At 32.0% G+C, this 25,030-nt stretch overlaps 1 protein-coding gene across 1 annotated transcript in view; it reads left to right on the top strand.

The window, feature by feature from the left end:
- Positions 1-23,858: 23,858 nt before the first annotated feature.
- The window catches only part of LOC139520404 (Kv channel-interacting protein 4-like), a 39,083-nt gene continuing 37,911 nt past the window's right edge, over positions 23,859-25,030 (top strand). Inside the window, exon 1 of the mRNA XM_071312998.1 lies at positions 23,859-24,625. Within this exon, the coding sequence (XP_071169099.1) occupies positions 24,592-24,625 (34 nt within the window). The 5' untranslated portion in view covers positions 23,859-24,591. The remainder of the gene's footprint in view (positions 24,626-25,030) is intronic.

Below are 25,030 nucleotides of genomic sequence, written 5' to 3'. Positions count from 1 at the left end.
GTTGACGAAACTCATGCCTTACAGTCTACCATCAGCGTATCGACCCGATATTAAAAAAAATACATTCGATTAATCTGTTGCGTCCGATGCACTTTTCTGCATTTACTGTCATCAGGATAGCCAAAGATATATTAATATCTGAATACGGGAGGAGCTATAAGAATAAACAGGGCTTTGAAATATAGGTAAAATCATTCGATCAACTTTTGCCTTAGAGAATCATAACCTTAGTTTCTTAATAATTTCTGTGAATTTTAAAAGTTTTGAAAAAGTTTGTTATTAATATTCGCAATACCCGACCACTAACAACATAACTGATGATACCCTCGTGGAACAGTTCACCAGCAGCGGCGTCCGACCATTGCTAGAAAATTAAAATCACAATTTATTAATATGCAACTTCTGGAGCGCTTTTCTGGAATTAACCTCAACTGAAACACTCGAAATGAAACAATTAAAAGCCAAATGTTGTACAAATACATGCATTCTCTAAGTACTATATCATCAAAACAGGCAATAAAAGAATTGTCAAAATCATCTTAGGTCTTCTTTGCTGAAAAGGACTTGAAAACTTAGTTTCGAAATAATTTCTTCTAATATAAACGAGATATTTAGAAAAATATGTTACAATTCATGTTAGTACCAAATTACTGAAAAATTATTGAAAAATGTCAAAATATTAAAAGTCAAATAAAGGCAGTTGCCGCTCCAATTTCCATCGTATCTTTTGACGATCCTGTACGAATTATGTCTCACTGAATCAAAATTTGCCAATGCTCTTCACATTTGAGTTCGTTATTGAATAGTATACCGGTATATTATGACGTCTTCATATAGACCGTGAATGTAACATCCTTTATATAATTTTGAGGAATTCAAGAAAAAGTAAAAGAAAAAAAGTGTTGGAACGATTAACGAACTTTTTTTTAATACTAAGTACATGAAAAACAACAGAAATGCTGTTCAGGGCAATTATTTGATTGTTTCCAAACCATTCACATTACTTTATCTTTATAATGGTTAAACATGAACCTTCCCAATCAACTTCTAGGTTACTACTTGATGACTGAACCCAAACAGTATCATTTATACTTAAGTAGTGAACCAAAACAGCAGTTGCCATTTGATAAACACCGCTTCGTGAAATAAAGTTATGAGAAATAATGTTACCATTTCTATAAATGTCAAATTGGCCGTCCATTGTGGCTGATACAATCGACACTGATATTTGATAAAGACCTTTCACACTTGGTTTGAATTTTCCAGTGCCTGTTAAAACGGAACTATTATTGAATCCAACTTGAAATTTCACATTTGCGAATTTTATTATAGATCCACTCACATAATTATTATCGGTATCACATGAGGTAAATGCAACTGAAATGACAATATGACACTATTAAATCGAAATACTAAATTAGTTCATCAAGATGTGTACATGTACACTATTAATCATAATATAGTATAGTACGACATATTTAAGCTGTATCGATGGCTTTCACTCTATCCATGCAGTTTTGACGCCCACAGTAAGGACACAAAGTCCATCTCTGCATCTTGTTTATTTCTCCTCTGCATACGGGATAATTTCGTTTAACTCAAAACTTCTCTAGATTATACCACACGTTTGTAAGTTTATTTTTGATCTATGAGTTTGAATGTCCCTCTGATATCTTTTGCTCCTCTTTTAAGAATAAGATATAGAATGCAATATCGTAATATGTTTATGACAAAAGTGACCTTTTTGCACTGAGTTTCCATATGTTAATTTTCCTTTTTTTACTGTAATGTTCCTTTGGAACTGCCTTATGATATTCATTTCATAGTCAACAAAAGAAATGTTACACAAGTTTGAAAGAAAATTTGTCATGAAATATAGTAAAACAAAAATTATCCAATGAAAAACATTCATTTACAAAGCAAATGCATATGATAAAAAGGATGTGACCTAATTGGAAAGCAAGTTATTAAACACAGATCTATTTGGAGGAAAGGGATGACATAAGTCGACACTTAATTTCGAAATTGAGAATGAAACTATCAAATATCTGCAAAAGCATTCACACTTTTTAGGCAGACCATGTTTAAATTAAAGATTTTAAGTTATAATACCGATATTTCAAATTTTGGGGTGAAAATACAATTTTTGAATTAAATCAATGAGAAAATAAAACCAATAGGGCGATTATTTACCTCAGTTAAGTGCATCCAATTTCATTATATATGTAAAATACAATGCCTTGTACCGTTTCTTTTGTTGACTAGTATATATCCCAATTTGTTCACTATGCTCGTGTTTGTAGTGACATTTGGGAGTTAAGTGATTGTAATCTGTGTATGACTAGTAATTTATCAAGTGTAGGATTTCCTTACCACAAATTACTTAACACTATTACTTAATTCCTCATTGCAGGGATACTGTCTTTTTGACATTACCCAACTATCACCATGTTGAAAATATATCGAGTTTACTTTGTCTAGAAGGTTTAAATTGCAAAATACAAAGTATAAGTTGTTTTTATAACAACTAATCTCACATATGCCGCTATCAAACCTACCTTGCTTGCTATTTACAGATATCTTTTTACCCAATTCGATTGTGTGATTATACAAAGCTAAAAAGTCCTGACTTCTGGCCTGCTCATTAACAGCAAGTGAATGCGTCTGGCTTTCAATTGTGTGTACTTTATTCTTGAGGTTCGTTAAATCTTGAACCTGCTGCACGGCTTTTAGTTCTCCCATTAACTTCATTCTTTCCTCTAAGGACTTCATTTTATTTTGTGTTACCATTTGGTCATTGGCTAATGATGCGTATTCTGTACGCAACTGTAAAATTGGGTTTGCAATTCCGTATAATTTGCAAGCAGGTCATGATATTTTTTATCACAGCTGCCTTTATCATTCATTTCACTTATTTGGCTGACTGCATGTTCCAAGGAGGATAACTTATTCTGTATCTGTGATGTCAGTAATGCTAAAGTCTTATCACTGTCATGCCTCATTAGTTCTATTTTGTGAGTAAGTTCATCATGTTCATGCTGTTGATCCTTCTTTGTTTCGTAATATTCGGCTATCGTCAAAAACTGTTTACTTGTACCACCATTGTTGCCATTATATGTAAAGTTACTTTCCAAAAGGAATCCTGTCGTAACAACGAAAAATGAAAACATACAAGCATAAAAGAAGCGCATCTTACTGAGGTAGGCGTACTATTATGTATACTGCTAAAACACTTCTATCAGTATTATCTACTACGTCTTTATCTGAGGACAAAGTTTTCGAGTTATCGATCTTTATACATTTTTATCTGACATTAGGTCAATAAACTAATCATAGATACCAGAATTAAAACTTTATAATAACGCCAGACGCGCGTTTCGTCTACAAAAGACTCAACAGTGACGCTCGAATCTAAAAATGTTTCAAAGACCAAAAAAAGTACGAAGTTGAAGAGCATTGAGGACCACAAATTCCTTAAAGTTTTGACAAATACAGCTAAGGAAATCTATTCCTGAGTAAGAAAAGCCTTAGTATTTCAAAAATTCAAAGTTTTGTTAACAGTTAATTTACTATATGAACATTTCAATGATAACTAAAGTCAATACATTCCATAGCAGTCATCCGTAAAATTTTAGAACGGACGATCAGCTTCACCACTTGGAACTCTTGGTTTAATACCGTCAGTGTAAGCAGCAATTATCTACCAAGAAACAATGATATGAAATGTAAGCTCTAGAATATTGTACGAAATTGAAGAGCATTGAGGACCAAAAATTCTTAAAGTTTTGCCAAATACAGCTAAGAAAATCTATTCCTGAGGTAAAAAAACATTAGTATTTCAAAAATTCTATGTTTTGTTAACAGTTAATTTACTACAATGAACATATCAATGATAACTCAAGTCAACACAGAAGTGCTGACTACTGAGCTTGTGATACCCTCGGGGAAAAAAATCTCCACCAGCAGTGGCATCTACCCACTAGTTGTAAATAAACTCATCATAGATACCAGGAGATAACAGCTAAGTGTTAAAACATAAAATACGTAAAACTTAGTATACACCAAACGTCTTATCACAAATGTCTATAGCTTGTATTTGGCATACTAGTTCTCTGCTGTTGACTGTTTCATTATTCTACAATATTTTTTCTTTATTATACAATCAAAGGTTTTATAACGAGTGAGAATTGGATATCGCTTGATATCAACTTTATGGTTTCTAATTTCAGTTATTAAGCACAAATAAGGTGATCTGTTCAGTATAATTGGGTAGTTTACATATCAAGAAAAGAGGACGAGATAATTGAAACAACTATTGAAACATATCCGTCGCCATCCGCGAAACATACATTCCATAGCAGTCGTCCGTAAAATTTTAGAACGGACGACCAGCTTCACCACTTGGAACTCTTGGTTTAATACCGTCAGTGTAAGCAGCAATTATCTACCAAGAAAAAAGTGATATGAAATGTAAGCTGTAGAATATTGTACCAAACGGGAGAAATATGTATACACCATATGCAGGCGCTGCTCGAACGTTACTAGCCTCATAATAATAGAAAGATCACAATTGTGAATCCTGAAATTACCTTTTTGTCCTAAAGTTAATTCTAAACCGACATTCATTTTCTATTTTATGATCCTAATTTACGATATGTGACAGACTTTACAATACTTGTTGTATCTTTTATTTCAAGTTCAAAGGGGTCAGCATAGTCACCAAACGTTAAAATTATTTAGTGAGAGGATATCATCTATATGTTGGATAAATAGATGCAAGTTTTTTCTTATTCTTCCTAAAATGCTTTTGTTTTAAATCAGCTATACATGAAACTTCTTTGTATAACTTGACTAAATTTCTATATCATTAATATGTACAGCGCAAATAGGCCAAACATAGAGCTATTTGTAATATTTGACCAAATTTATTATCATGATTCAAAGATTCAGGCCTAAAAAAATGAGCGTAGGCTTCGACAAACTTAATTTTCAAGTCAGATATGTAAACTGTAATAACAAACATTACGTTAAAACATCTTTTTGTCGACGCATGCTCTATATGTTTTCTGTAGATTCATTTAATGAAAATGTACCCGTTCTCAATGAACTATTGTCAAAATTTCCAATCAGCAATATTTGCGACATTATAAAAAGAACGGACATTTTCAACAAAAAAACACAATTGCCATCTAGTGACTTTTCAAAATTTGCTTCTGTGATCAATACTATTGACATGTTTGACACTTTGCGCTTGAAGTCAGTAGGTTTAATTATTCATTCTATATTTTGGCTTCGATTTACATTTTATATCAAAGACTTTTAATGACGTAGAAAAAAAGATGTGTGGTATGATTGCCAATGAGGCAACGACATGTTTCCACCAAAGTTCAAATGACATGGATATTACCAATTACTAGCAGTGTCATGTTTTAATCCGTTACAAAGTTATTTGTACACTTCTTAAAAGTGTTCGTTCCTCATAATCAAAATCATAATAATTGAATTAACAATTGACATTTATTCCTGAAAGATCTAAAAATATCATAATTGGCATTGCATGATATTATTCAGGATAATAGATATTTATTATGTTTATATTTTTAGTAATTTAAATCTGTACAACTACTTGTTAAATTTTGGTTAAGTTGGTTGGACTGGGGCACCCATCCAGGCATGCCCAATTAATATATTCCTTTTTGTGGACTGGGACAACTAGCATATGAATAACCTGTATCCACACAGAAATGCTCTTATTGTAAAAATTTCATACTTTACTGCACTGGATTCCCAGATACATCAACATACAAGAATCAAAAGCATGGAGACAGAATCATATATATACAATATACTTTTTCAATTTTTTGGTCTTTTGAAAAATGCTGTTTGTGTTGTATTAGAACCTTCTACCACGAAATTTGTTTCAAACTCACAAGTATAAAAAAATCGGTTTTTATCCAACGCAATCATAGGTTTGAACGTAGTTTTCAATTAAGATTTGTTTATATCTTTTCGTTTCGGCTTGTATCCTATTTTCTCTCCGGTATATATGATCCGTTCATCCTATTTTGACTCTTTAAAATTCAAGAGTCAAGCCTAAATTGAGGTACATTATATGACCTTCCAAATACCGTTTCGATCCCTAACATCATTGAAGAAACATTAATTGTTGAATAAAATTGAGAATGGAAATGGGGAATGTGTCAAAGAGACAACAACCCGCCCAAATAAAAAACAACAGCAGAGGGTCACCAACAGGTCTTCAATGTAGCGAGAAATTCCCGCACCCGGAGGCGTCCTTCAGCTGGCCCCTAAACAAATATATACTAGTCCAGTGATAATGAACGCCATACTAATTTCCAAATTGTACACAAGAAACTAAAATTAAAATAATACAAGACTAACAAAGGCCAGAGGCTCCTGACTTGGGACAGGCGCAAAAATGCGGCGGGGTTAAACATGTTTGTGAGATCTCAACCCTCCCCCTATACCTCTAACCAATGTAGTAAAGTAAACGCATAACAATACGCACATTAAAATTCAGTTCAAGAGAAATCCGAGTCTGATGTCAGAAGATGAAACCAAAGAAAATAAACAAAATGACAATAATACATAAATAACAACAGACTACTAGCAGTTAACTGACATGCCAGCTCCAGACTTCAACTAAACTGACTGAAAGATTATGATTTCATCATATGAACATCAGGCACAATCCTTCCCGTTAGGGGTTTAGTATCATACCATCATAACATATATGAGAAGAACATAACCCGTGTCATGCCAACAACTGTTTTTAGAATAAATGTGTTTAGTTCCGATGCAAAGACCTTATCAATGACTCAATATTAACGCCAAAATATGCAATCTTTAATGACTTGACAACAGTATCGTAATTATATCCCTTCTTAATAAGTCTATTCAAAGGTTTTGTAAGTTTCTGAGGTGAATACTGACACCTTTGTGCTTTATAAAGAATATTACCATAAAAAATTGGATGTGAAATACCTGAACGTATTAAAAGTCTGCATGTTGAGCTATATTTACGAATAATGTCTTTATACCGATGATAAAATTTAGTAAATGTTTTGACTAGTTTGTGATATCGAAAACCCTGGTGTAATAATTTTTCAGTAATACATAAATTTCTCTCGTTAAAATCTAAAACATTGTTACATACACGAGCGAATCGTACAAGTTGAGATATATAAACACCGTAAGATGGTGACAAGGGAACGTCACCATCTAAAAACGGATAATTAACGATAGGAAATGAAAAATCATCCCTTTTATCATAAATTTTAGTATTCAGCTTTCCATTAGTGATATAGATATCAAGATCGAGATCTGGTGTACAAACTTTTGCACCTGATGTTTGTGGTATACTATCATTCCCGCAAGTTTATTGTTTTCTGTTTGATAATAAATTAAAATAAAGATCCATTTTGTTTCTCTTGTAATCAATTAATGTTACAATCGTCAATGGCATTCGGCAGGGTTTAAGAATATCAGTTGTTTTCACTTTTTTGGTCTTTCGGAAAATGTTGTTTGTGCTGTATTAAGACCCCTCTACCACGAAATTTGAACGTATTTTTCAATTAGGACTGCGTCTGAACCAGTGACAACTCTGCAACAGATTTACTTTCGCAAATTTACAGATCTAACATTATTGGAGTTGTATATACAGAATGTACACAGCCATGTATCACCATCACTGCTGGTGATCCGATGGATAAATCTATTGTAGAGTTGTCACTGGTTCAGATGGTCTTATAAATATAATTATTTTTGTGACTGTACATTAATTTGTAGGGTCCTTTACTATAGATAGTTCAGCTGATCTGTAACTATTTCATCTTCATGCCTTATATATCATGTACTGTATCACGACGCTAAATTAAATATGACGAGGAAAGGTAACACACGGCCACCGAAAGCTTTATTTTTGTGAAGCTTAGGCGGTCGAGTGGTCTATCTCGCAGGATACAGTGCAGGCGATTTTGTGTCACGATAGCTCAGTAGTATGAGTTCGAATCCCGGTGAGGGAAGGACAAAAAATTTTGCGAAAGCAAATTTACATATCTAACATTGTTGGGTTGATATTTAGACGAGTTGTATATAATTATATAAATATATTCAAACGGAAAGGTAAATGTAAATAATGTGTAAACATTACTTCATAACGTAAATGAAAAACAACATTAAAAAGTTATCAAAAACAACAAGGCATAAAATATATTCGATGTCAACAGACAGTATTGGAGTTCCATAACTGAATGCGAAAGCGATATCCTTAAGAAATGTATGTAAGATGTCACGAATGTGTTAACAAGTTCAATTTTGAATAAAAAGCATAGTAATTACAATTAACCTTTGAGGAAGACTACTTACTTTCAACAAAATAAGGGAAACAAGGATGATATTAGAATATTAAATGTCAATTAGGAATGTGATAGTCCTAAATGCCGTAAATCGCCATTTGTAGTTGTCGTAGTACAGTATACTGTTTTCTGCAGTTTTAATGCGTATCTCCATTTTTTAAAAATATATTCTGCAATATGAGTGTGTATATAAAAAGGAAAATTTATGTGGTCTTATGTTTTCGTAAATAGCGTTTTGTTCATACATGTATTTAGTTAAAGAGCAAGTTGCAAATATTACCTTTATACCTTTGGTAAGGATTTAACTGAAATCTTATAATTTGATTAATAACTATACCTTTATTTGTATTGTAAAGTCGATGTGATACCAACATGACATGTACATAGGCGGGGATTCATCATAGTAAAATAAATGTAGTTATGTCGATTTAAAAAAATACTATTTTCAACATATATACACCTTTTGATTTTTATCCGAGGTATACGGCGCATGCAAGTACGAATATATAATGTATTTACCACCTTATTTGTCTGTTAACTGATCACTTATGTAATTTTTTTTGAACCCTACATGAGAATTAACGACTAAAATCCGAATTAAAAATATGTATAAAGAAATAAGGAGATGTGGTATGCTTGACAATGTGACAACTATCCACAAAAGTTCAAATGAAAGGGATGTAAGCAATTAAAGGCAATTATCAGGCCATATTTGTTGTAAGTAAAATAGTTATGCAATCATCTTTCGATATCTAAATCTTTGTGATATCTTACAAAATTTGAATTACCTGACTGTTTAACTATCGGTCATACGTTATTTTTTAAGATTTAATAATGTATTATTGAGCAGAGAACCCCTTTCATTCAATCGAGAAAGATAGTAATTCAATTAACCTTTTTGAACACAGATTTCGTTTACTTCTATTGCCAGTCAGAACTAATAATATTTCTATTATTTATATTTGAGGACAGTGTAGTCAATAATAATTTGTCTGGAAACAACCACAATTTTGATATGATTTTCTTAAATTCCATTGTTCTATTTAATTGAATTATTGTTTTTATTAGTAAAGTATTGTACTGTAGGAATAAGAGATAAGGAGTACTGTATCGAACAGGTCAAAGTTAGAAATATCGAATTTTTTTTTCGGTTGGATACGCGCTTCTTTGTCAGTTATACGAAATTTGTAACTTTTAAACCCTCCATGCATTTTTGTAACTCTCTAAACCTCACGAGTCATCAGAACGATGTTTGAAAAAAGTCCAAATGAATAATTTTGCCGCTTGGATTCGTACTTTTTAGTAGCATATAGAATATAATCTATAAAAGTGAGAGAAAAAACCGAGAACAGACGGACTACAGTAGGACACACTGGCTCTTTTTGCCAAGTTATTGATCTGGAAATATTGAAATATCTAAAACTATCTTCAATGATGGCTATTTTCTCTTGAAATGTATTGAATCAATTTTATTTTGTTGGAAAGTCGTTGATGACACAAATACCAACTTGTTTCTCATATTTAAAAGAACTATGAGACAAAAATGGCTTTAAAATATTGTCATGACGTTATCTTAATTCTGTATTTTGTTTTTATCTAATAAATGAATGATTTACCATTTGCCTACGTCAATACAATATTTTACTTTTAGCTGTAAATTATTTTAAAGGTGTACTGTAAAAGATAACATGTAGGATTGTGAAAGAAAATTTATTTTTGATCTCTTGTAACCCTTTGTTGTAAACTTTAATGAACAACTTTATTGGGTGGTTCTGACGTGTACTGAATACAGAAAATTCAATAAATCCAAATCTTAACATAAAGTTATCGTAAACATTTAAGGTGGTACCCAACACTTTAACTAAAATTAATTTGGCTCGTTTAATTTTCTTAAAAGTTTGACAAAGTACTTACTTTGACCCTTTGACAAAAATATAAAGATTTTAAAAAATTTGAACCAACCGTTTTATCAGAAAAATTACACTGGTTATATAGCAGTTTGACGAACACTTATTTTGATCATTGAGAAGCTTAATATTCCCCTAACAACACAACATAATCAAAACGTTTAGCTGATTTTACAGAGTTATCTCCCTGTAGTGTTAGGTACCACCTTAAGGAATGATTGAAATAATTTTTCTGTTTATGAAGAAATAACATAAAAAATGTGATGAATTCTGAATAACCCGCGTAACAGGTTATTTTAAAGCCACCACATTTGTATGCCCAATTTATGGGCATTACGTTTTTTGGTCTGTGTGTCCGTTCGTCCGTTCGTCCGTTCATCTGTCCGTCCGTTCGTCTGTCGTACCGTTCGTCCGTCCGTTCGTCTGTCCAGCTTCATGTTAAAGTTTTTGATCGAGGTAGTTTTTGATGAAGTTAAAGTCCAATCAACTTGAAATTTAGTACACTTGTTCCCTATGATATGACCTTATTTCAATGCCAAATAAGAGTTTTGACCTCATTTTCACGGTCCACTGAACATAGAATATGATAGCGCGGATGAGGCATCCGTGTAATAAGGACACATTCAGGTTTTATGTTATTTCGAATGGACGGAAAACATATTACAGTCATTCCTTATAATTTAATTCTAAATATGATTTGAAGCCGGAGTAAATCATGAAAAAACGTTGATGACGTCACGTTCACATGACAAAATAATGTCTATGAGCTGATTTATAGGCAAAACAATGCCAGCCAATTAGAAGACGCGTTCCATCCAAAATTTAATTATTTTATTTTTCGTTGGCCTCTCTGCGAATAAACTAATTTAAAAGAACAAAATTAAGAAATAAAGGGTGATATGAAATATTAAATGTCAATTAGGAATGTGATCCTCCTGAATGCATTAAATGGTCTCGATCACATCTTCATTTGTAGTAATCGTAACACACCGAACAAAGTCGGTATTCTGTTTTCTGCTATGTTTATGCGCATCTCCATTATTTGAAAAATAAGCTGCAATATAAATGTGTATATAAAAAGGCAAATATATGAGGCCTTAATTCTTGCGTTTACATCTTTGTATTCACAATCAGTTTAAAAAAAAACTTAATCATTTGTGGTTATAACTATACTTTTAATATTTGTTTTATAAAGTCGAGGTGATATCAAACTGAAATCACATCGTGACATAGGTGGGAACAATCAAAGTAAAAGAAATTCAGTAATATCGATATCAAATATACCAGTTTCTATATATAAATATAAGAAGATGTGGTATGAGTGCTTATGAGACAACTCTCCATCCAAGTAAAAATTTATAAAAGTAAACCATTATTGGTCAAAGTACGGTGTTGACAACGAAGCTTTGACTCACACCGAACAGAAAGCTATAAACGGACCCAAAATGACCATTCAAACATGTAAAATTATTTTATGTTTGTTAATTTTAATGGGTATTTATCCGAAGTATACGGCGCATCCAAGTACGATTATGTATTGGACACCTTTTTGTGTGTTTAAACTTACCTCTTCTGTTAATATTTTTATGAAGCCTAGAACTTCATACTTAATTTGGCCTTTTAAACTTTTTTTTATTCGAGCTTCACTGATGAGTCCTTTGTAGACGAAACGCGCGTCTGGTGCAAATACAAACATTTAATCCTGGTATATGTAGTGAGTTTATTTATATGACCTTTTACGACTAGATCCGAATTACAAATATGTGAAAAAATATGTATGTTTGTCAGGTCTGCTCTTTGGTCGGGTTGTCTCTTTTACACATTCCCAATTTCCATTCACAATTTTATTGTAGAATAGAATAATTGTGCCATCTTCCGACATTTTAAATCGATGTGAAATCTCATAAAATTTGAATAACCTTACTGTTTAAATATCGCCCATCCTATCCTTTATTTTTATTTTAAGATTTGATAATGCTGTACTACTTTAATAGAGAACCATCCCTTCCATTCAATCGAAAAAGATAGTAATTCAATTAACCTTTTTGAACACAGATTTTGTTTACTACAATTGTCAGTCAGAACTAATAATATTTATATTTGAGGAAAGTGCAGTCAATAATAATTTGTCTGGAAACAACCAAAAAATTGACATGAGATTCTAAAATTCAAGTGTTCTGTTCAATTGAATTGTTTCTTCTGTTAGTAAAGTATCATAATATAGAAATAAGATTGGAAATATCCGTTTAATACTTTGTGTGGATATGCACTTCGTTGCTACTCAGTTATACGAAATTGCAACTGTTAAAATCCCAATGCATTGTTGTAAGTACTAACTCTCCATATAAACTTATTTAGGATATTTGATTTTTTTTGGTAGGGTCATCGAGACGCTGTTTGAAAAAAAATTTAACGGGTAATTCTGCACCTTGGATTCGTACTTTTTAGTAGCATAAAATCATATTCAAAACAGTGAAGCTGTGGCCATTGATTGACGACCTAAATTATCCCATTGACTGGGACAGATTATGTGAACGTTTGTCTGTAACGACCACTGCTCACTATGTGCTTGTTAAAGACACTTAAACTGTGGGATCACCAAAGGTTCTCAACACCTAAATAAAGTAATTTGAAAAAAAACATTCAGAAATAGCACGATGTTTTGATCTATATCAATAATATAAATTCAAAACATAAAGGTTATTCCTGATTAATTTTTCGAATTATTTTATTATTAAAGGCGTTCAGAAACTTTGATGACCCAACGGTTTAAATTCTACATTAAGTAAGTAGTGAGCAGTTGTTGTTACAGAAAAACGTTCACCCAATCTTTCCCAGTCAATGGAATAATTTAGATCGTCAATCAAAGGCCACAGCCACACTGTTTTGAAATTGGTTCTTTCTCATATAGTCTAAAATTTAAAAAGGAAAAGCAGGACAAAACGGTTCCTTTTGCCAATTTATTGATCTATAAATATTGAAACATCTACAACAAGCTTTAATGGTCACAATTTTTACATGGAATGTATTGAATCAGTTTTTGTTGAAAAGCCATTGGTGACGCAATTACCATTCTGTTTCTCATATTTAAGAGCGCACTATAAGACAAACGACTTAAAAAGATTGTCATGACGTAATCTAAACACTTTGTAAACATTTTATTTATCAATGAATAATTTATAACCATTTGCCAACGTCAATACCGTATTTTACGTTTAGATGAAAAGTATTTTAGGGAACAGAAAGTAAAAGATAAAACGTAGGATTGATAAAGATATTTTTTTTCAATCCCTTGCCACCTACTGGTGTTAAGTTTAATGAAAAATTGTATTGAGTGCGTCTGCTGTGAACTAAATACAGAAAAACAAATAAATCTAAATACCTTAGTGACAAATCGTATTGCATTGTCAAGGTCTTCAAATCTTAAAAAAAATTGATAGGTTTTATATACATGAATGGCAATGGTTGACAATAAAACTAGTGTACGTAAACTTTCTAATAAAAGAAAATCCTTTATATTATCAAAATCTTCATAAATATATAAAAAAAAAAGAAGATGTGGTATAATTGCCAATGTGACAACTGTCCACAAGAGACCAAAATGACACAGAAATTGATATTCATAAGTCACCGTACGGCCTTCAACAATGAGCAAAGCCCGTACCGCACAATCAGCTATAAGCTGCTATTGAATTATTGTCTTCCCGTTCAATAATTCACCAATATTTTCCCGTATGCAGTGACATTTACTACGAGACCTCACCTTAGATCTGTGGTGCAAGTGCGAGATGAAAACCGTAATAACAGATTGTGAACAAGCGTGTACAGGAAGTTTAATAGTAAATAAAGGCAACAGTAATATACCGTTCCTCAAAAGGCATAAATCGATTTTGAGTGAACCAAATCTAAGTTACAAATTAAAACCGAGGGAAACACATCAAATGTTAGATGAACAGGAACACTGAAGTGCAACAAAAATAAACGAAAACATGCATATAAACGATCTATTAGATAACAGCTGTCATAGTCCTGACTTGGTATAGGATATTTCAAGAAAAAATGATGGGTTGAACCTAGTTTTATTGCTAGCCAAACCTCCCGCTTTCATGACAATGGTAATTTTTTTCTCTCTCTAAAATGGCAACACTACGTGACAGAAATACAGCACAAACACCCCCAAAAACACCTATCCCAGAGAAGAGCACACACATTTAATATAAAAGTCATATTCCTGACTTAGTGCAGGCATTTCTTTATGTAGAAAATAGTGGATTAATTATAAATTATAAGAAGATGTGATGTAATTGCCTTAATGTATAAAACACTTATAGGCCAAAGTCGGTCTTCAACACGGAGCCCTGGCTCACAACGAAGAGCAAGGTATAAAGGGTTCAAAAATGACTAGTGTAAACCTAGTTTATAGCTTTGTAAACAAATATTGAATCAAGTCAATTAAACATGTACAGATCATTGAAAAAAAAACACTTTTTCTGCATATGAATACAGATCAATCGAAAGAAATCCTCCTCAAAGTAGACGTGTCCAATAATTCTAACTTTGATTTGGGCATAAAACACAAATTCGTTAATTTATCGACCAGTCAAAATACCAGACTTATAAGAAACTTACATCTGATTTGATTATTACAATACACATGTTGGTATGGTACAACTGTATCCCATGTCCCCTTGAAATTGTGTCATATCAATATAATTGCTTATTTAATTCGAAAGATTGTAGCTACATCAATATGTAATTGCTTTACATAATGAATAAAATCGATTCATGTTCCACGTTTCAGGATATGTCATAGTAAATTAACTGTAATTGCACTGGAGATTTAACAACATAGACATTAATGGTCTCAAATCAAATTTAGATGATACTCTCGTTCAACCATCGGGTGAAGTCTGTTGACGATGACATGTCTATTGAAATCTTTTTACATATTCTTGCATTTGATTTTGCTTATTTTACTAGATTAGAATCGGCTTCAATAATTTATTGTATAGTTTTGTTTTAAATAACATATAGATCTATAAGCCAATCAGCACTAATATGGTGACATAGGTACGCGCAACAGGGGTGCCGTTGCCCTGGTGATATTAGCATTTTTTTTTTTATCTGTATAACAATTAAGGCATGCAAGCATTTGTAAAATTTTGTCTAAAATTGCTCTAATTTGTAACGTTTAACATAAAACAAGGAATTATGGTATGAATTTAAACGAGGCCATCAGGCATTTTAAGCCACCGAAGTATCAAATGTATGTTCTTTGCATTAACATATGATCCATTTCTTTTATTAAAAAAACTCCGGACTCCAGAAAATTCAACCCTTTTTTAATCAATTACCTATATCAACTACGTATTTGTATGACATCACTTCAAATCACTTACAGGTATTTTGTTTGCATGTGAAGCTGCATAACCGCAGTACTTATGGTGCGTACTCGTGTAAATATAATATTTTCGATAATGTGCTATCTATTGTCCAAAAATTACAAATAAATATATTAAGAACCAAATGTCAATCATTTGTCAAATTCTATGTTACCGAATATCACTTACAAAACTTCATTAAGTCCCGCCTACGATTTCGGGGGGCGGAATTATGTTTCGTGTCTATGAGAAAAAAGAACAATCACAAAAATACTGAACTCCGAGGAAAATTCAATACGAAAAATCTTTTATCAAATGGCAAAAGTCAAAAGTTCAAACACATCAAACGAATGGACAACAACTGTCATATTCCTGACTTGGAACAGGCATTTTCGTATGTAGAAAATGGTGGTTTAAACCTGGTTTTATAGCTTGCTAAACCACTCTCTTGTATGAAAGTCGCATAAAATTCCATTATATTGACAACGATGTACGAATAAACTAAACAGACACAACAGACAAAAATGTCAAAAAAGGGGTACGGCAGTCAACATTGAGTTATTATCTCAAGAACTATTTGTTTGTCAGTTTGTCCGGTATCGGGGGAAGAGGTTTACTATCAAGCTGTTGTCTCATTAGACTGGTTCCCGATCGCAATATTCAGTATGTTACACAAATAACAATATCGTGAGAGAGTATGTCTAATAGTAATACCTAGAACGTAGTACCGGGAACCAGGATATTGTCTCATCAACTTGAAACTTGACCTATTTTACGAAAATTGGTTTATATGAAAACGGTTCATTAAATTCTCAAATGAAAGGATTTTAGTACGGTAGTTTACCATGAAGTTATATGAACTTGAAAATAAGTACACATGTTCATATCTATGCAAACTTTTCAGATAAGATGCAAGTTCAGAGTTTTTGTTCCAAATTTTACGGTTTATTAACTTAAAAATATAGTTCATGGTATTGGACAAATCTTCTTCAAGTAATGTTAATTTCACAAACATTTATTTGTCCATTAGTTCAAAATAGCTGTTTTGGTTGCAATTTATATTGTTTGTTCATACCTGTGTGACACAAGAGTCTTTCATGACTTATCAAAGTTGCAGTCTTTTGAAATCAAACGCAATGTCCCAACAATTTTATATGTTCTTTCCAGGTTTATATTTTTTGAGCTCCTATCTAAAAGTAAAAGGTTCCAAATATTTCTTAAATAACTGTTTTTCTTCTGAATTCAGTAATATATTGCTGCAATGTACTTTTGTAGAAAATGAAAGTTCTAACAACATGTATTTTTTTTTAACATAAGAGTCTCTCAGGAAATTTACCAAAATTACAATTTTTATAGAATTGAACGCAGGTTTTATTTTAATTCATACAGTCTGAGAATAAAAACAAGTAAGCGACCTTTCCGTTTTGAAGCAATTGCAAAAGAGCTTTTAGCTACAAATGTGATCGTCACTTGCTTCATTTCGTATAGCTCTTAAAAAACCCACACACAGCCGTCAATTCTAACAACATTTAAATAAAAAAAAATATGTTATTGACATTTTAAAGTTTAACGCAGAACTTTGACAAACATTGTGTTGTGCGATGCAATCAGTAATATCACAGTTTATTAAATTATATATCATATAGCTGGAATCTACATATAAATGTCTATTTCAATGTAGGTAGTTCGTAAAATATTTATAAAAATTCATTAGTTATTATACATGTTTAACCTAGGATACTAGATTATTGTTATAAATTTCCAACAAAAATGGGGTATCAGTATTAACTTAAGAAATTCTTACAGTCGCTCATTCATTTTACCAATCCTTAAACTCTTCGTTGTGTTATACGCAGGAAAAAAGTTAAAATATGCATGATATATAACATAGTTGTGTCATAAAATGTAGATTTTAAAAATTTATGTACATACTACTTTCGTTAAAGACGTTTATTTCCTGCTATTCAATATTTTCAAACCTCCCTGGAGGTTTGGCATGCCACATAACCAGGTTCAACCCACACTTTTTATTTAAAAATGCCCTGTACCAAGTCAGGGAAATGGCCATTGTTATATTATAGTTCGTTTCTGTGTGTTACATTTTAATGTTGTGTTTCTGTTGTGTAGTAGTTCTCTTATATTTGATGCGTTTCCCTCGGTTTTAGTTTGTAATCCGAAAATCTGAATGAAAATGAGAATGAGTGAGTGAGTGAGAAATGGCGTGAATGAAAGAATGAGTGACAGTGAGTGAATTATTGAATGAAACGTTTTGTGATTGAGTGAGTAGGAAAGAAATAAAGCGAGTTTTCACACAATTCATACAAAATAAAACAAGTGAGTGACCTTTCCATTTTGAAGCAATCGCGAAAGAGCTTTTAGCTTAAAATGTGGTCGTAACTTTCTTCATATCGTTTAGCTCTTAAAACCCCACACACAGTCGTTAATTCTAACAAAGTTTTAAAAAAAAATGTTATTGACAATATTGTTTATTAAATTTTAATACATCATATAGCTGGAATCTACAAATTAATGTAGATGTCTATTTCAAAATAGATAGTTCGTAAAATATTTATAAAAATTCATTAGTTATTATACATGTATAACCTAGTATACTAGATTATTGTTATAAACATAAAAAATTAAAATATGCATGATATATTATTATGTAACATAATTGTATCATAAAATGTAGATTTTAAAAATAAAAATTCATGTACATACAACTTTCGTAAAAAGACGTTAATTTCCTGCCATTCAATAATTTCCTTGCACAACCAAAAATAAGGTATATTTTACCATTAGTCGTTGTCCATTTGATGAGAATATTTATTAAATGGTTACACTTTGATAAACTTTTATTTTTTTCAATAAGAAATATATCAAATTAATTTTTTCAATACTATAACAAGTTTTTTTGGCGTCTTTGTTTTTTTTAATGGTTGTTTGTATATATTTAAGCCAGTTGTGTGGTATGTCTGCGATATATGTTAACACAATTTTTGGCTGCTGGGTCCCAATTATTGTCACATAAACATATTATGTCTGTTTGGGTTGCTCACCCAAATGAATCATGTCAATTAAACAGAACAATAAAAAACCGTCATAAAAGTTAGAGGTTAGCTAGCTACACAAAACCAGGTTTAACCAAACCACGTTGAAAAGTACCCGAACAAAGTCAGAAATATGACAAGTGTTTTTAACTCGTTCCATTGGTTGATGATGTTTGATAATCTTAGTTTTTATGGATTACCCCTTTTTGAATTTGCCTTTGAGTTCGGTACTTTTATTACACTTTTAAGCAAACGTGGAAATGTATTGATAAAACTTAGGAGAAGTAGTACGATAATACATGAGACAAGTATCCAACAGAGTTCAAATGACATGGATATAAAAACAAATACTGTATATGTCACCGTATAACCTTCGATAATGAGAAACACCAATTCCGTAAAGTCAGATATAAACGATCCCGACGTGAAGTGAGTTTGATTAACCAGATGATGACTCAATGAACACGAGAATGGGTTAGTGAGAGAGAAATCGCGTGAATGAAAGACTGAAAGACAGTGAGTGAATTAGTGGATGAAATAGTTACTGATTGAGTGAGTAGGAAAGCAATAAAGTTAGAGTAAGTGAACGGAAGTTAATGAGTGGACAGGAAAAGGAGTTTAAGCTTGAGATAGAGCGAATGCTTGATTGGGTAAACAGAACAATAAGAGACTTAGTGCATTGGAGAGAGATTGATTGAGTGTTCATGTGAACGGGAGAGTAAGTGACTGAATGTATAATCAAGTTCACTGAGTGAAATGTTGAGTGAGTGTATACTTTTTGTTTGCCTTCTTATGTTATAGAAGTAATTGATCGTAATAATAACTTGCTGTCATGCAGACAATATTTTCATTTCGTAATAGCTCCAAAAAATTTTGATTTTTTTTAATCAAGAAAACACCCAACATATCTGTTGTCTAGTGCATAGTTTCATCCAATTGCTTTGATGTAAAACACAATGTATAGCTAGTGTCTAACATTACATTTTTCTCTTAAAACATTATGATCAAATATCTTGACAGTAACATTGCTTCTTATCGTATATATTATCGTCTACAGCATAAATTCTACCTAGATCATTCAGGATAGTGGTCAACAGCTTTAGATTAAATGACACTTTAAGACAGATTGATTATATTGTATAGCTCGGGAATAATAGAACGCGTTGTTGAGTGTATGATAGTGAGTCTTGTAAAGACAACATATTGTTAACCTTCTTATTTCTACTTTCTTTTTTTGATATGATGGCCGGATTTAGACTGCTAGATTTTAGCCGTCAGCATGGTACATAAAAAGTGACCAATAAACAATGTTCAAATGAGATAAAAAAAAATTAAAATAATTGTACCTTATTTCATTTGTTCACTAAAATTATTGGACATTCTTAATTTTGAATCATTTGTTTCATTCTTGATTTGTTTCATTCCGCTGCCGTCAATAGTTTATTCGTTGGTTTATATTTTTATTTTTAGAGAACGCACACTTTAAAACATAGAAATCTCTATAGTTAACTGCGATCTTGTGTATTTTAGAGTTTTGATTAACATAGTGGATTACTTGCTTTATTCTTTCTTACCGGGTTTTGTCAAATCCTTTTACGAACATGTATGTCGGTCGTCGATAAGGGTGGCTAATGGCCTTCAAACTGACCTTTCGCGCCCTATGAGACACATGGCGATAACGGGAATTGTAAGTAAGTGTAAGTAGACTGAACATGTATATGAATGATCCAGATTTCAAATGGGTTCGTATGCATCCATTTGTAAGTAAGTATTGAAACGAAAGATGAATCATGATTGCCAACAGGTTTCGAAACATTCTGCAGCCGCAAAGACTCTGTACTTCTAGAGTTTTTAACAATCTGTAAATTCATTTATGTTTTGTAATTCCTAGAGATGTTGTCATACGACAATTAAACTATTTAAAAATCCACTAGAAAATATAGATATAACATAAAAATATGCATTTTCAGACCATATCGGATCAACCTACATTATTCAATCACCAGATTTTTATACAGAGTTTTTTCGAACTGTTTTTGTCGTTTTGCTCTTGGCCATGGTGTTTAGTTTTTCTTCGAATAATGGTTTTTGTCTTTAGCATTATTATTTTCTCCTCTCTACATACTGATTTATAAAAGACTAGAAGTAAGGCAATCTAGTCCGTTGTTCAAAATACCTATATACACAAAATATTGGCTGTTAAATAAAGTGGCTGTAAAGAACTGCAGTTTCTTGTAAGGCATTCAACAATGAGCAAAACCATTAAATCACATAGTTAGCTACAAAATGTTATGATATGACAAAAGTGAAACAAACAGTTCAAACGAAAATAATAACGGATTTATGACAAAACAATTCACAAAAAAAAACTAAATATGACGGACAGCAAACAACGGAAACCAATGACCCACATTTTCTGACTTGTAAAGGCACACACAGAATGGGGTTAGAATATGGATGCTCAGGTCTCTCTTAGCCTGGGACAGTGTTGTAACAGCAAAACACGAGAATACACTGAAAAACTAAATTGCACAAAGCAAATTAGAAAAGTATCTGAATGCACCTTCATCTGGAATATGTTTGCGCTGTACATTATAACTCGCAACGATTTTCTCTTTTAAAAAGTGAGAAAATTCATGGGAGCACTTTAAGAATTCCAAATTTTCTAAACAGTATTCATCTATTTTAATAAGTTTTAAGTAGGCAATTTGAATGCACAATACATTCTAATTTTCAATTAAATATTATTATCTGCATACTATTGCTTTTGTATAGATGTCCCTATTGATTTTCTAAAGATCAAAACTCATTAATTATTTTGGACTTTTTTGTGAAGTATTGCAATATTAAAAGTCTGAAACATGAAAATGCTCTATCTCAAAATGTCTGCTTCATTTTATAAATAATGTGCTGAATAAGAAACCTTCCAATGTAAATATCAATTACGAAAATTTGTTTTATGAAGTGCTTTGTTTGTTTATATCTGCACTGAAATCGTGAGATGTTCATTGATGAATATAAATTCAAAAAGTGCGCCGCACGCACCAAATCATTAATACTATTTTTCTTAAATCTGAAAAAAACCCCAACTATTAACGTACTTCTTTTTTTTATTATTAAAATTCGATGGATCTAATTCACCAGAACAGTCACCAGTAAATCAAAATATTTCATACAACAGACGGATCAGTTGAAAGAAGTAAGTAGTCCCATGTAAATGGTGTTTTGGTTTCTTTTTCTGGTTATACAGCTCCTCCTGCCTTCTAGGCCTTTACCTGACCTTTCCAAGTGAGATATATTAAGAAATGTGGACAGCAAGCCAGGAACATGACAGTTGTTTTCCATTGGTTCAATGTGTTTGAGCTTTTGATTTGCCATTTTATAAAAGACTTTTATATTTGAGTTTTCATTGGAGTTCAGAATATTTTTTACTTTCGGCTGGTCTTCTGCACTTTGTCTGTTTGACTCAGATAACTGTTTTGGTCAAGAGAGAGAGAGCAACCTTAGTGAGAATGTAGCACGATTGTTCGTTTTACTTAAGTAATTTATAACCAAGTGCTCCATATATATAATTGTAAGCGTACTTTTGCGCTGTTCCAAGCAGTAATTGTGTTGTTACTGTCATGGTTTATTTTACAATCGCTATTATTATTCTATGTAAATAACTTTTGAGACTTGTTTAACAACCTAGAACCTGCAGACCCTTTGGTAAAGTTAGCCCTAAACGCCATTGTTTTCTTAAGAATGTTCTTTTATTTCTGTAAAGATTTTTCATTATATAAAAAAGATGTGGTATGATTGTCAATGAGATAACTCTCCACCAAGAGACCAAATAACAAACACTATAGGTCACCGTACGGCCTTCAGCAAAGCCTACACCTCATAGTCAGCTATAAAAGACCCCCGAAATGACAAAAAGCGTTCATTGTGCAATTTGTACGACGTTATAACATAAAGCATGTTAGCTTTGACATATTTGCACTAGACCCTCATCATCAAATGACATTTTTTATTATTATAAAACGATCATTCAAATGATATTTTAATCCTTAATACCACAGTTTGAAATTACAATTATCGTCATTACAAAGCTAAATATTATCAACAACAGCAACATCCGTCCACAGTCAAGTTTTTCTAAGGAACGACACTAATCAGAACATGACAAGTGCTTTGTACAAAGTTTATCTAAATGGAATGATATGGCTATATAAACTATAATTTGTTCAACAGAACAAATATAACAAATACGGCTTCTGAACCAATTTTAAACTTTTACTTTTCCGGAGAACCGGATATCTACCTATGTGTTTGAATGGTTCTTGTTGATCAATCTAAAGTTTAGTATGTAGTGTATTGTAGCCTGTTGTCTGTCTGTTTAGTATGTAGTGTATTGTAGCCTGTTGTCTGTCTGTTTAGTATGTAGTGTATTGTAGCCTGTTGTCTGTCTGTTTAGTATGTAGTGTATTGTAGCCTGTTGTCTGTCTGTTTAGTATGTAGTGTATTGTAGCCTGTTGTCTGTCTGTTTAGTATGTAGTGTATTGTAGCCTGTTGTCTGTCTGTTTAGTATGTAGTGTATTGTAGCCTGTTGTCTGTCTGTTTGTCGCTTATTGTTGTAGGATTTTGTCAGTCTCTCTTTGACTTCTGGTTTTTAGCTCTTCCCTCTCTTCTCTTGAATTATCCACAAATAATTGTATTATAAATGTGCATCAGATAAAAATTTAATATGAAATTGGTTTCCAAGCAAGATATTTTACACTTTTCGTGCTCAATACATTTCGTTGAATATTTGATAATGACTATTCAATTACCACATGAACTCAGATTGAACATAGAATAAATATCATTTAATAGCAAATTGTATATAACAACAAAAGTTTCAGATGTCAAATAGATAATTGTATTTATGTATTTAGTGTCAATTATTTCTCTGTGGAATATCTAATTCTCCTTCCTTCATCCGTATTGTACATAAAAAATCAATGCTAAATACCAAATTGCAAAATTTGAAGCACCAATACAACTGAATTTTCCCCATTAAAAAGATCTTTCTGATCGATAGGATTTTTCAATTTAAGATTAGGGCAAAATATCCAAAGATCAATAATTGCTCTGATTTTCTTCTTTCATATACATATTTACATAACAAGAATTTCCATTAGAATATACATCAACTTCGCATCTACAGCTCGCAATGTCATCCTAATAATTGATAATGATGTATCATCAAAGGAGAATTTCGAACGCACCCGTTAACGTTTTAACGTATCACTAAACGTGTTCACTTGTTAAAAACAAGTCGTTATTTTCATGTGTTGCATGTGTGTATTTCAACAAATCCATCTGTTTAGCAACGATAGGTCTTACAGTTCATAGAAATAGCTAGGTTGTACGTCTAATCACTTCCCGTAAGAAAAATCTATAACCATCGCATCATTCCTTTAACATAGAAAAAGCTTTTTGGGATTTAACATGACCGGAGGGAACGTAAGACAGTTATGGTTTTGTGTTCTTGAATGTGAGCTCGATTTATAGATTTTATGTTAAATCATATATCTAACTTAAAACGGAAATTTGAGGCCGTGTATCTGTTTTCCGGATTTGTAATCAGTTCATTTAGATTCCGTAGGTTGATTTTGAATAACTAACTGCAGCAGGCGGAACGGTGCTCTAGAACAGTACAAACAAATAAATCAGGATTTTCAATCGTGGCAAATCAGATTTACATGGAAGCTCTATTTTAATCAGCTTTTCTTCCTTATTTTTATGTTGTATGGACTATCAAGGGAGCTAATTAAAATGAGTTAATTGTAAAAGATCAGTAAGATGTACTCGACATGTTTAGAGAAATAATCCTCGCTGAATAGCAACAACTATGGGAGCAGTATACGACAAAGTTTTAGATTCAGGTAAGACAATCATTTTACTTACATTTTCATATATTATAAGAATAATGATAGAAGCTTTAGATTTTAATGTGTTTGTAGATGATTGGTAACAACAAATTAGAACTATCTTACATCTTTCAATAGCAAGGCTTGTATGCGTGGTATACTAATTTAGTTTAAAGATTTGAAACTCCTGATTCGTAATCAATTTTACGAGAAGTCTTTATGAAATCTACTTTTTGTGCATGTTGTTGCTGTTGTTTTTTTGTTGTTGTCGTTGCTTTCTTGAGTGGCAGTGCATTCACCCAACAGTTGTGGCTATTTAAGGAAGCACATTCTGATTTCTAATTTTATAAAGTGCATTTAATTTATTATGCGTTATACTTTATACATGTATGTGACGGAGTCTTGTTGTTAGTTGGTAGG

This window comes from Mytilus edulis, chromosome 4 (genome assembly GCF_963676685.1).
Source record: "Mytilus edulis chromosome 4, xbMytEdul2.2, whole genome shotgun sequence".
Lineage (NCBI taxonomy): Eukaryota > Metazoa > Mollusca > Bivalvia > Mytilida > Mytilidae > Mytilus > Mytilus edulis.
The sequence above is the reverse complement of the archived record's forward strand: the minus strand, read 5'-3'. Positions and strand labels throughout refer to the sequence as shown.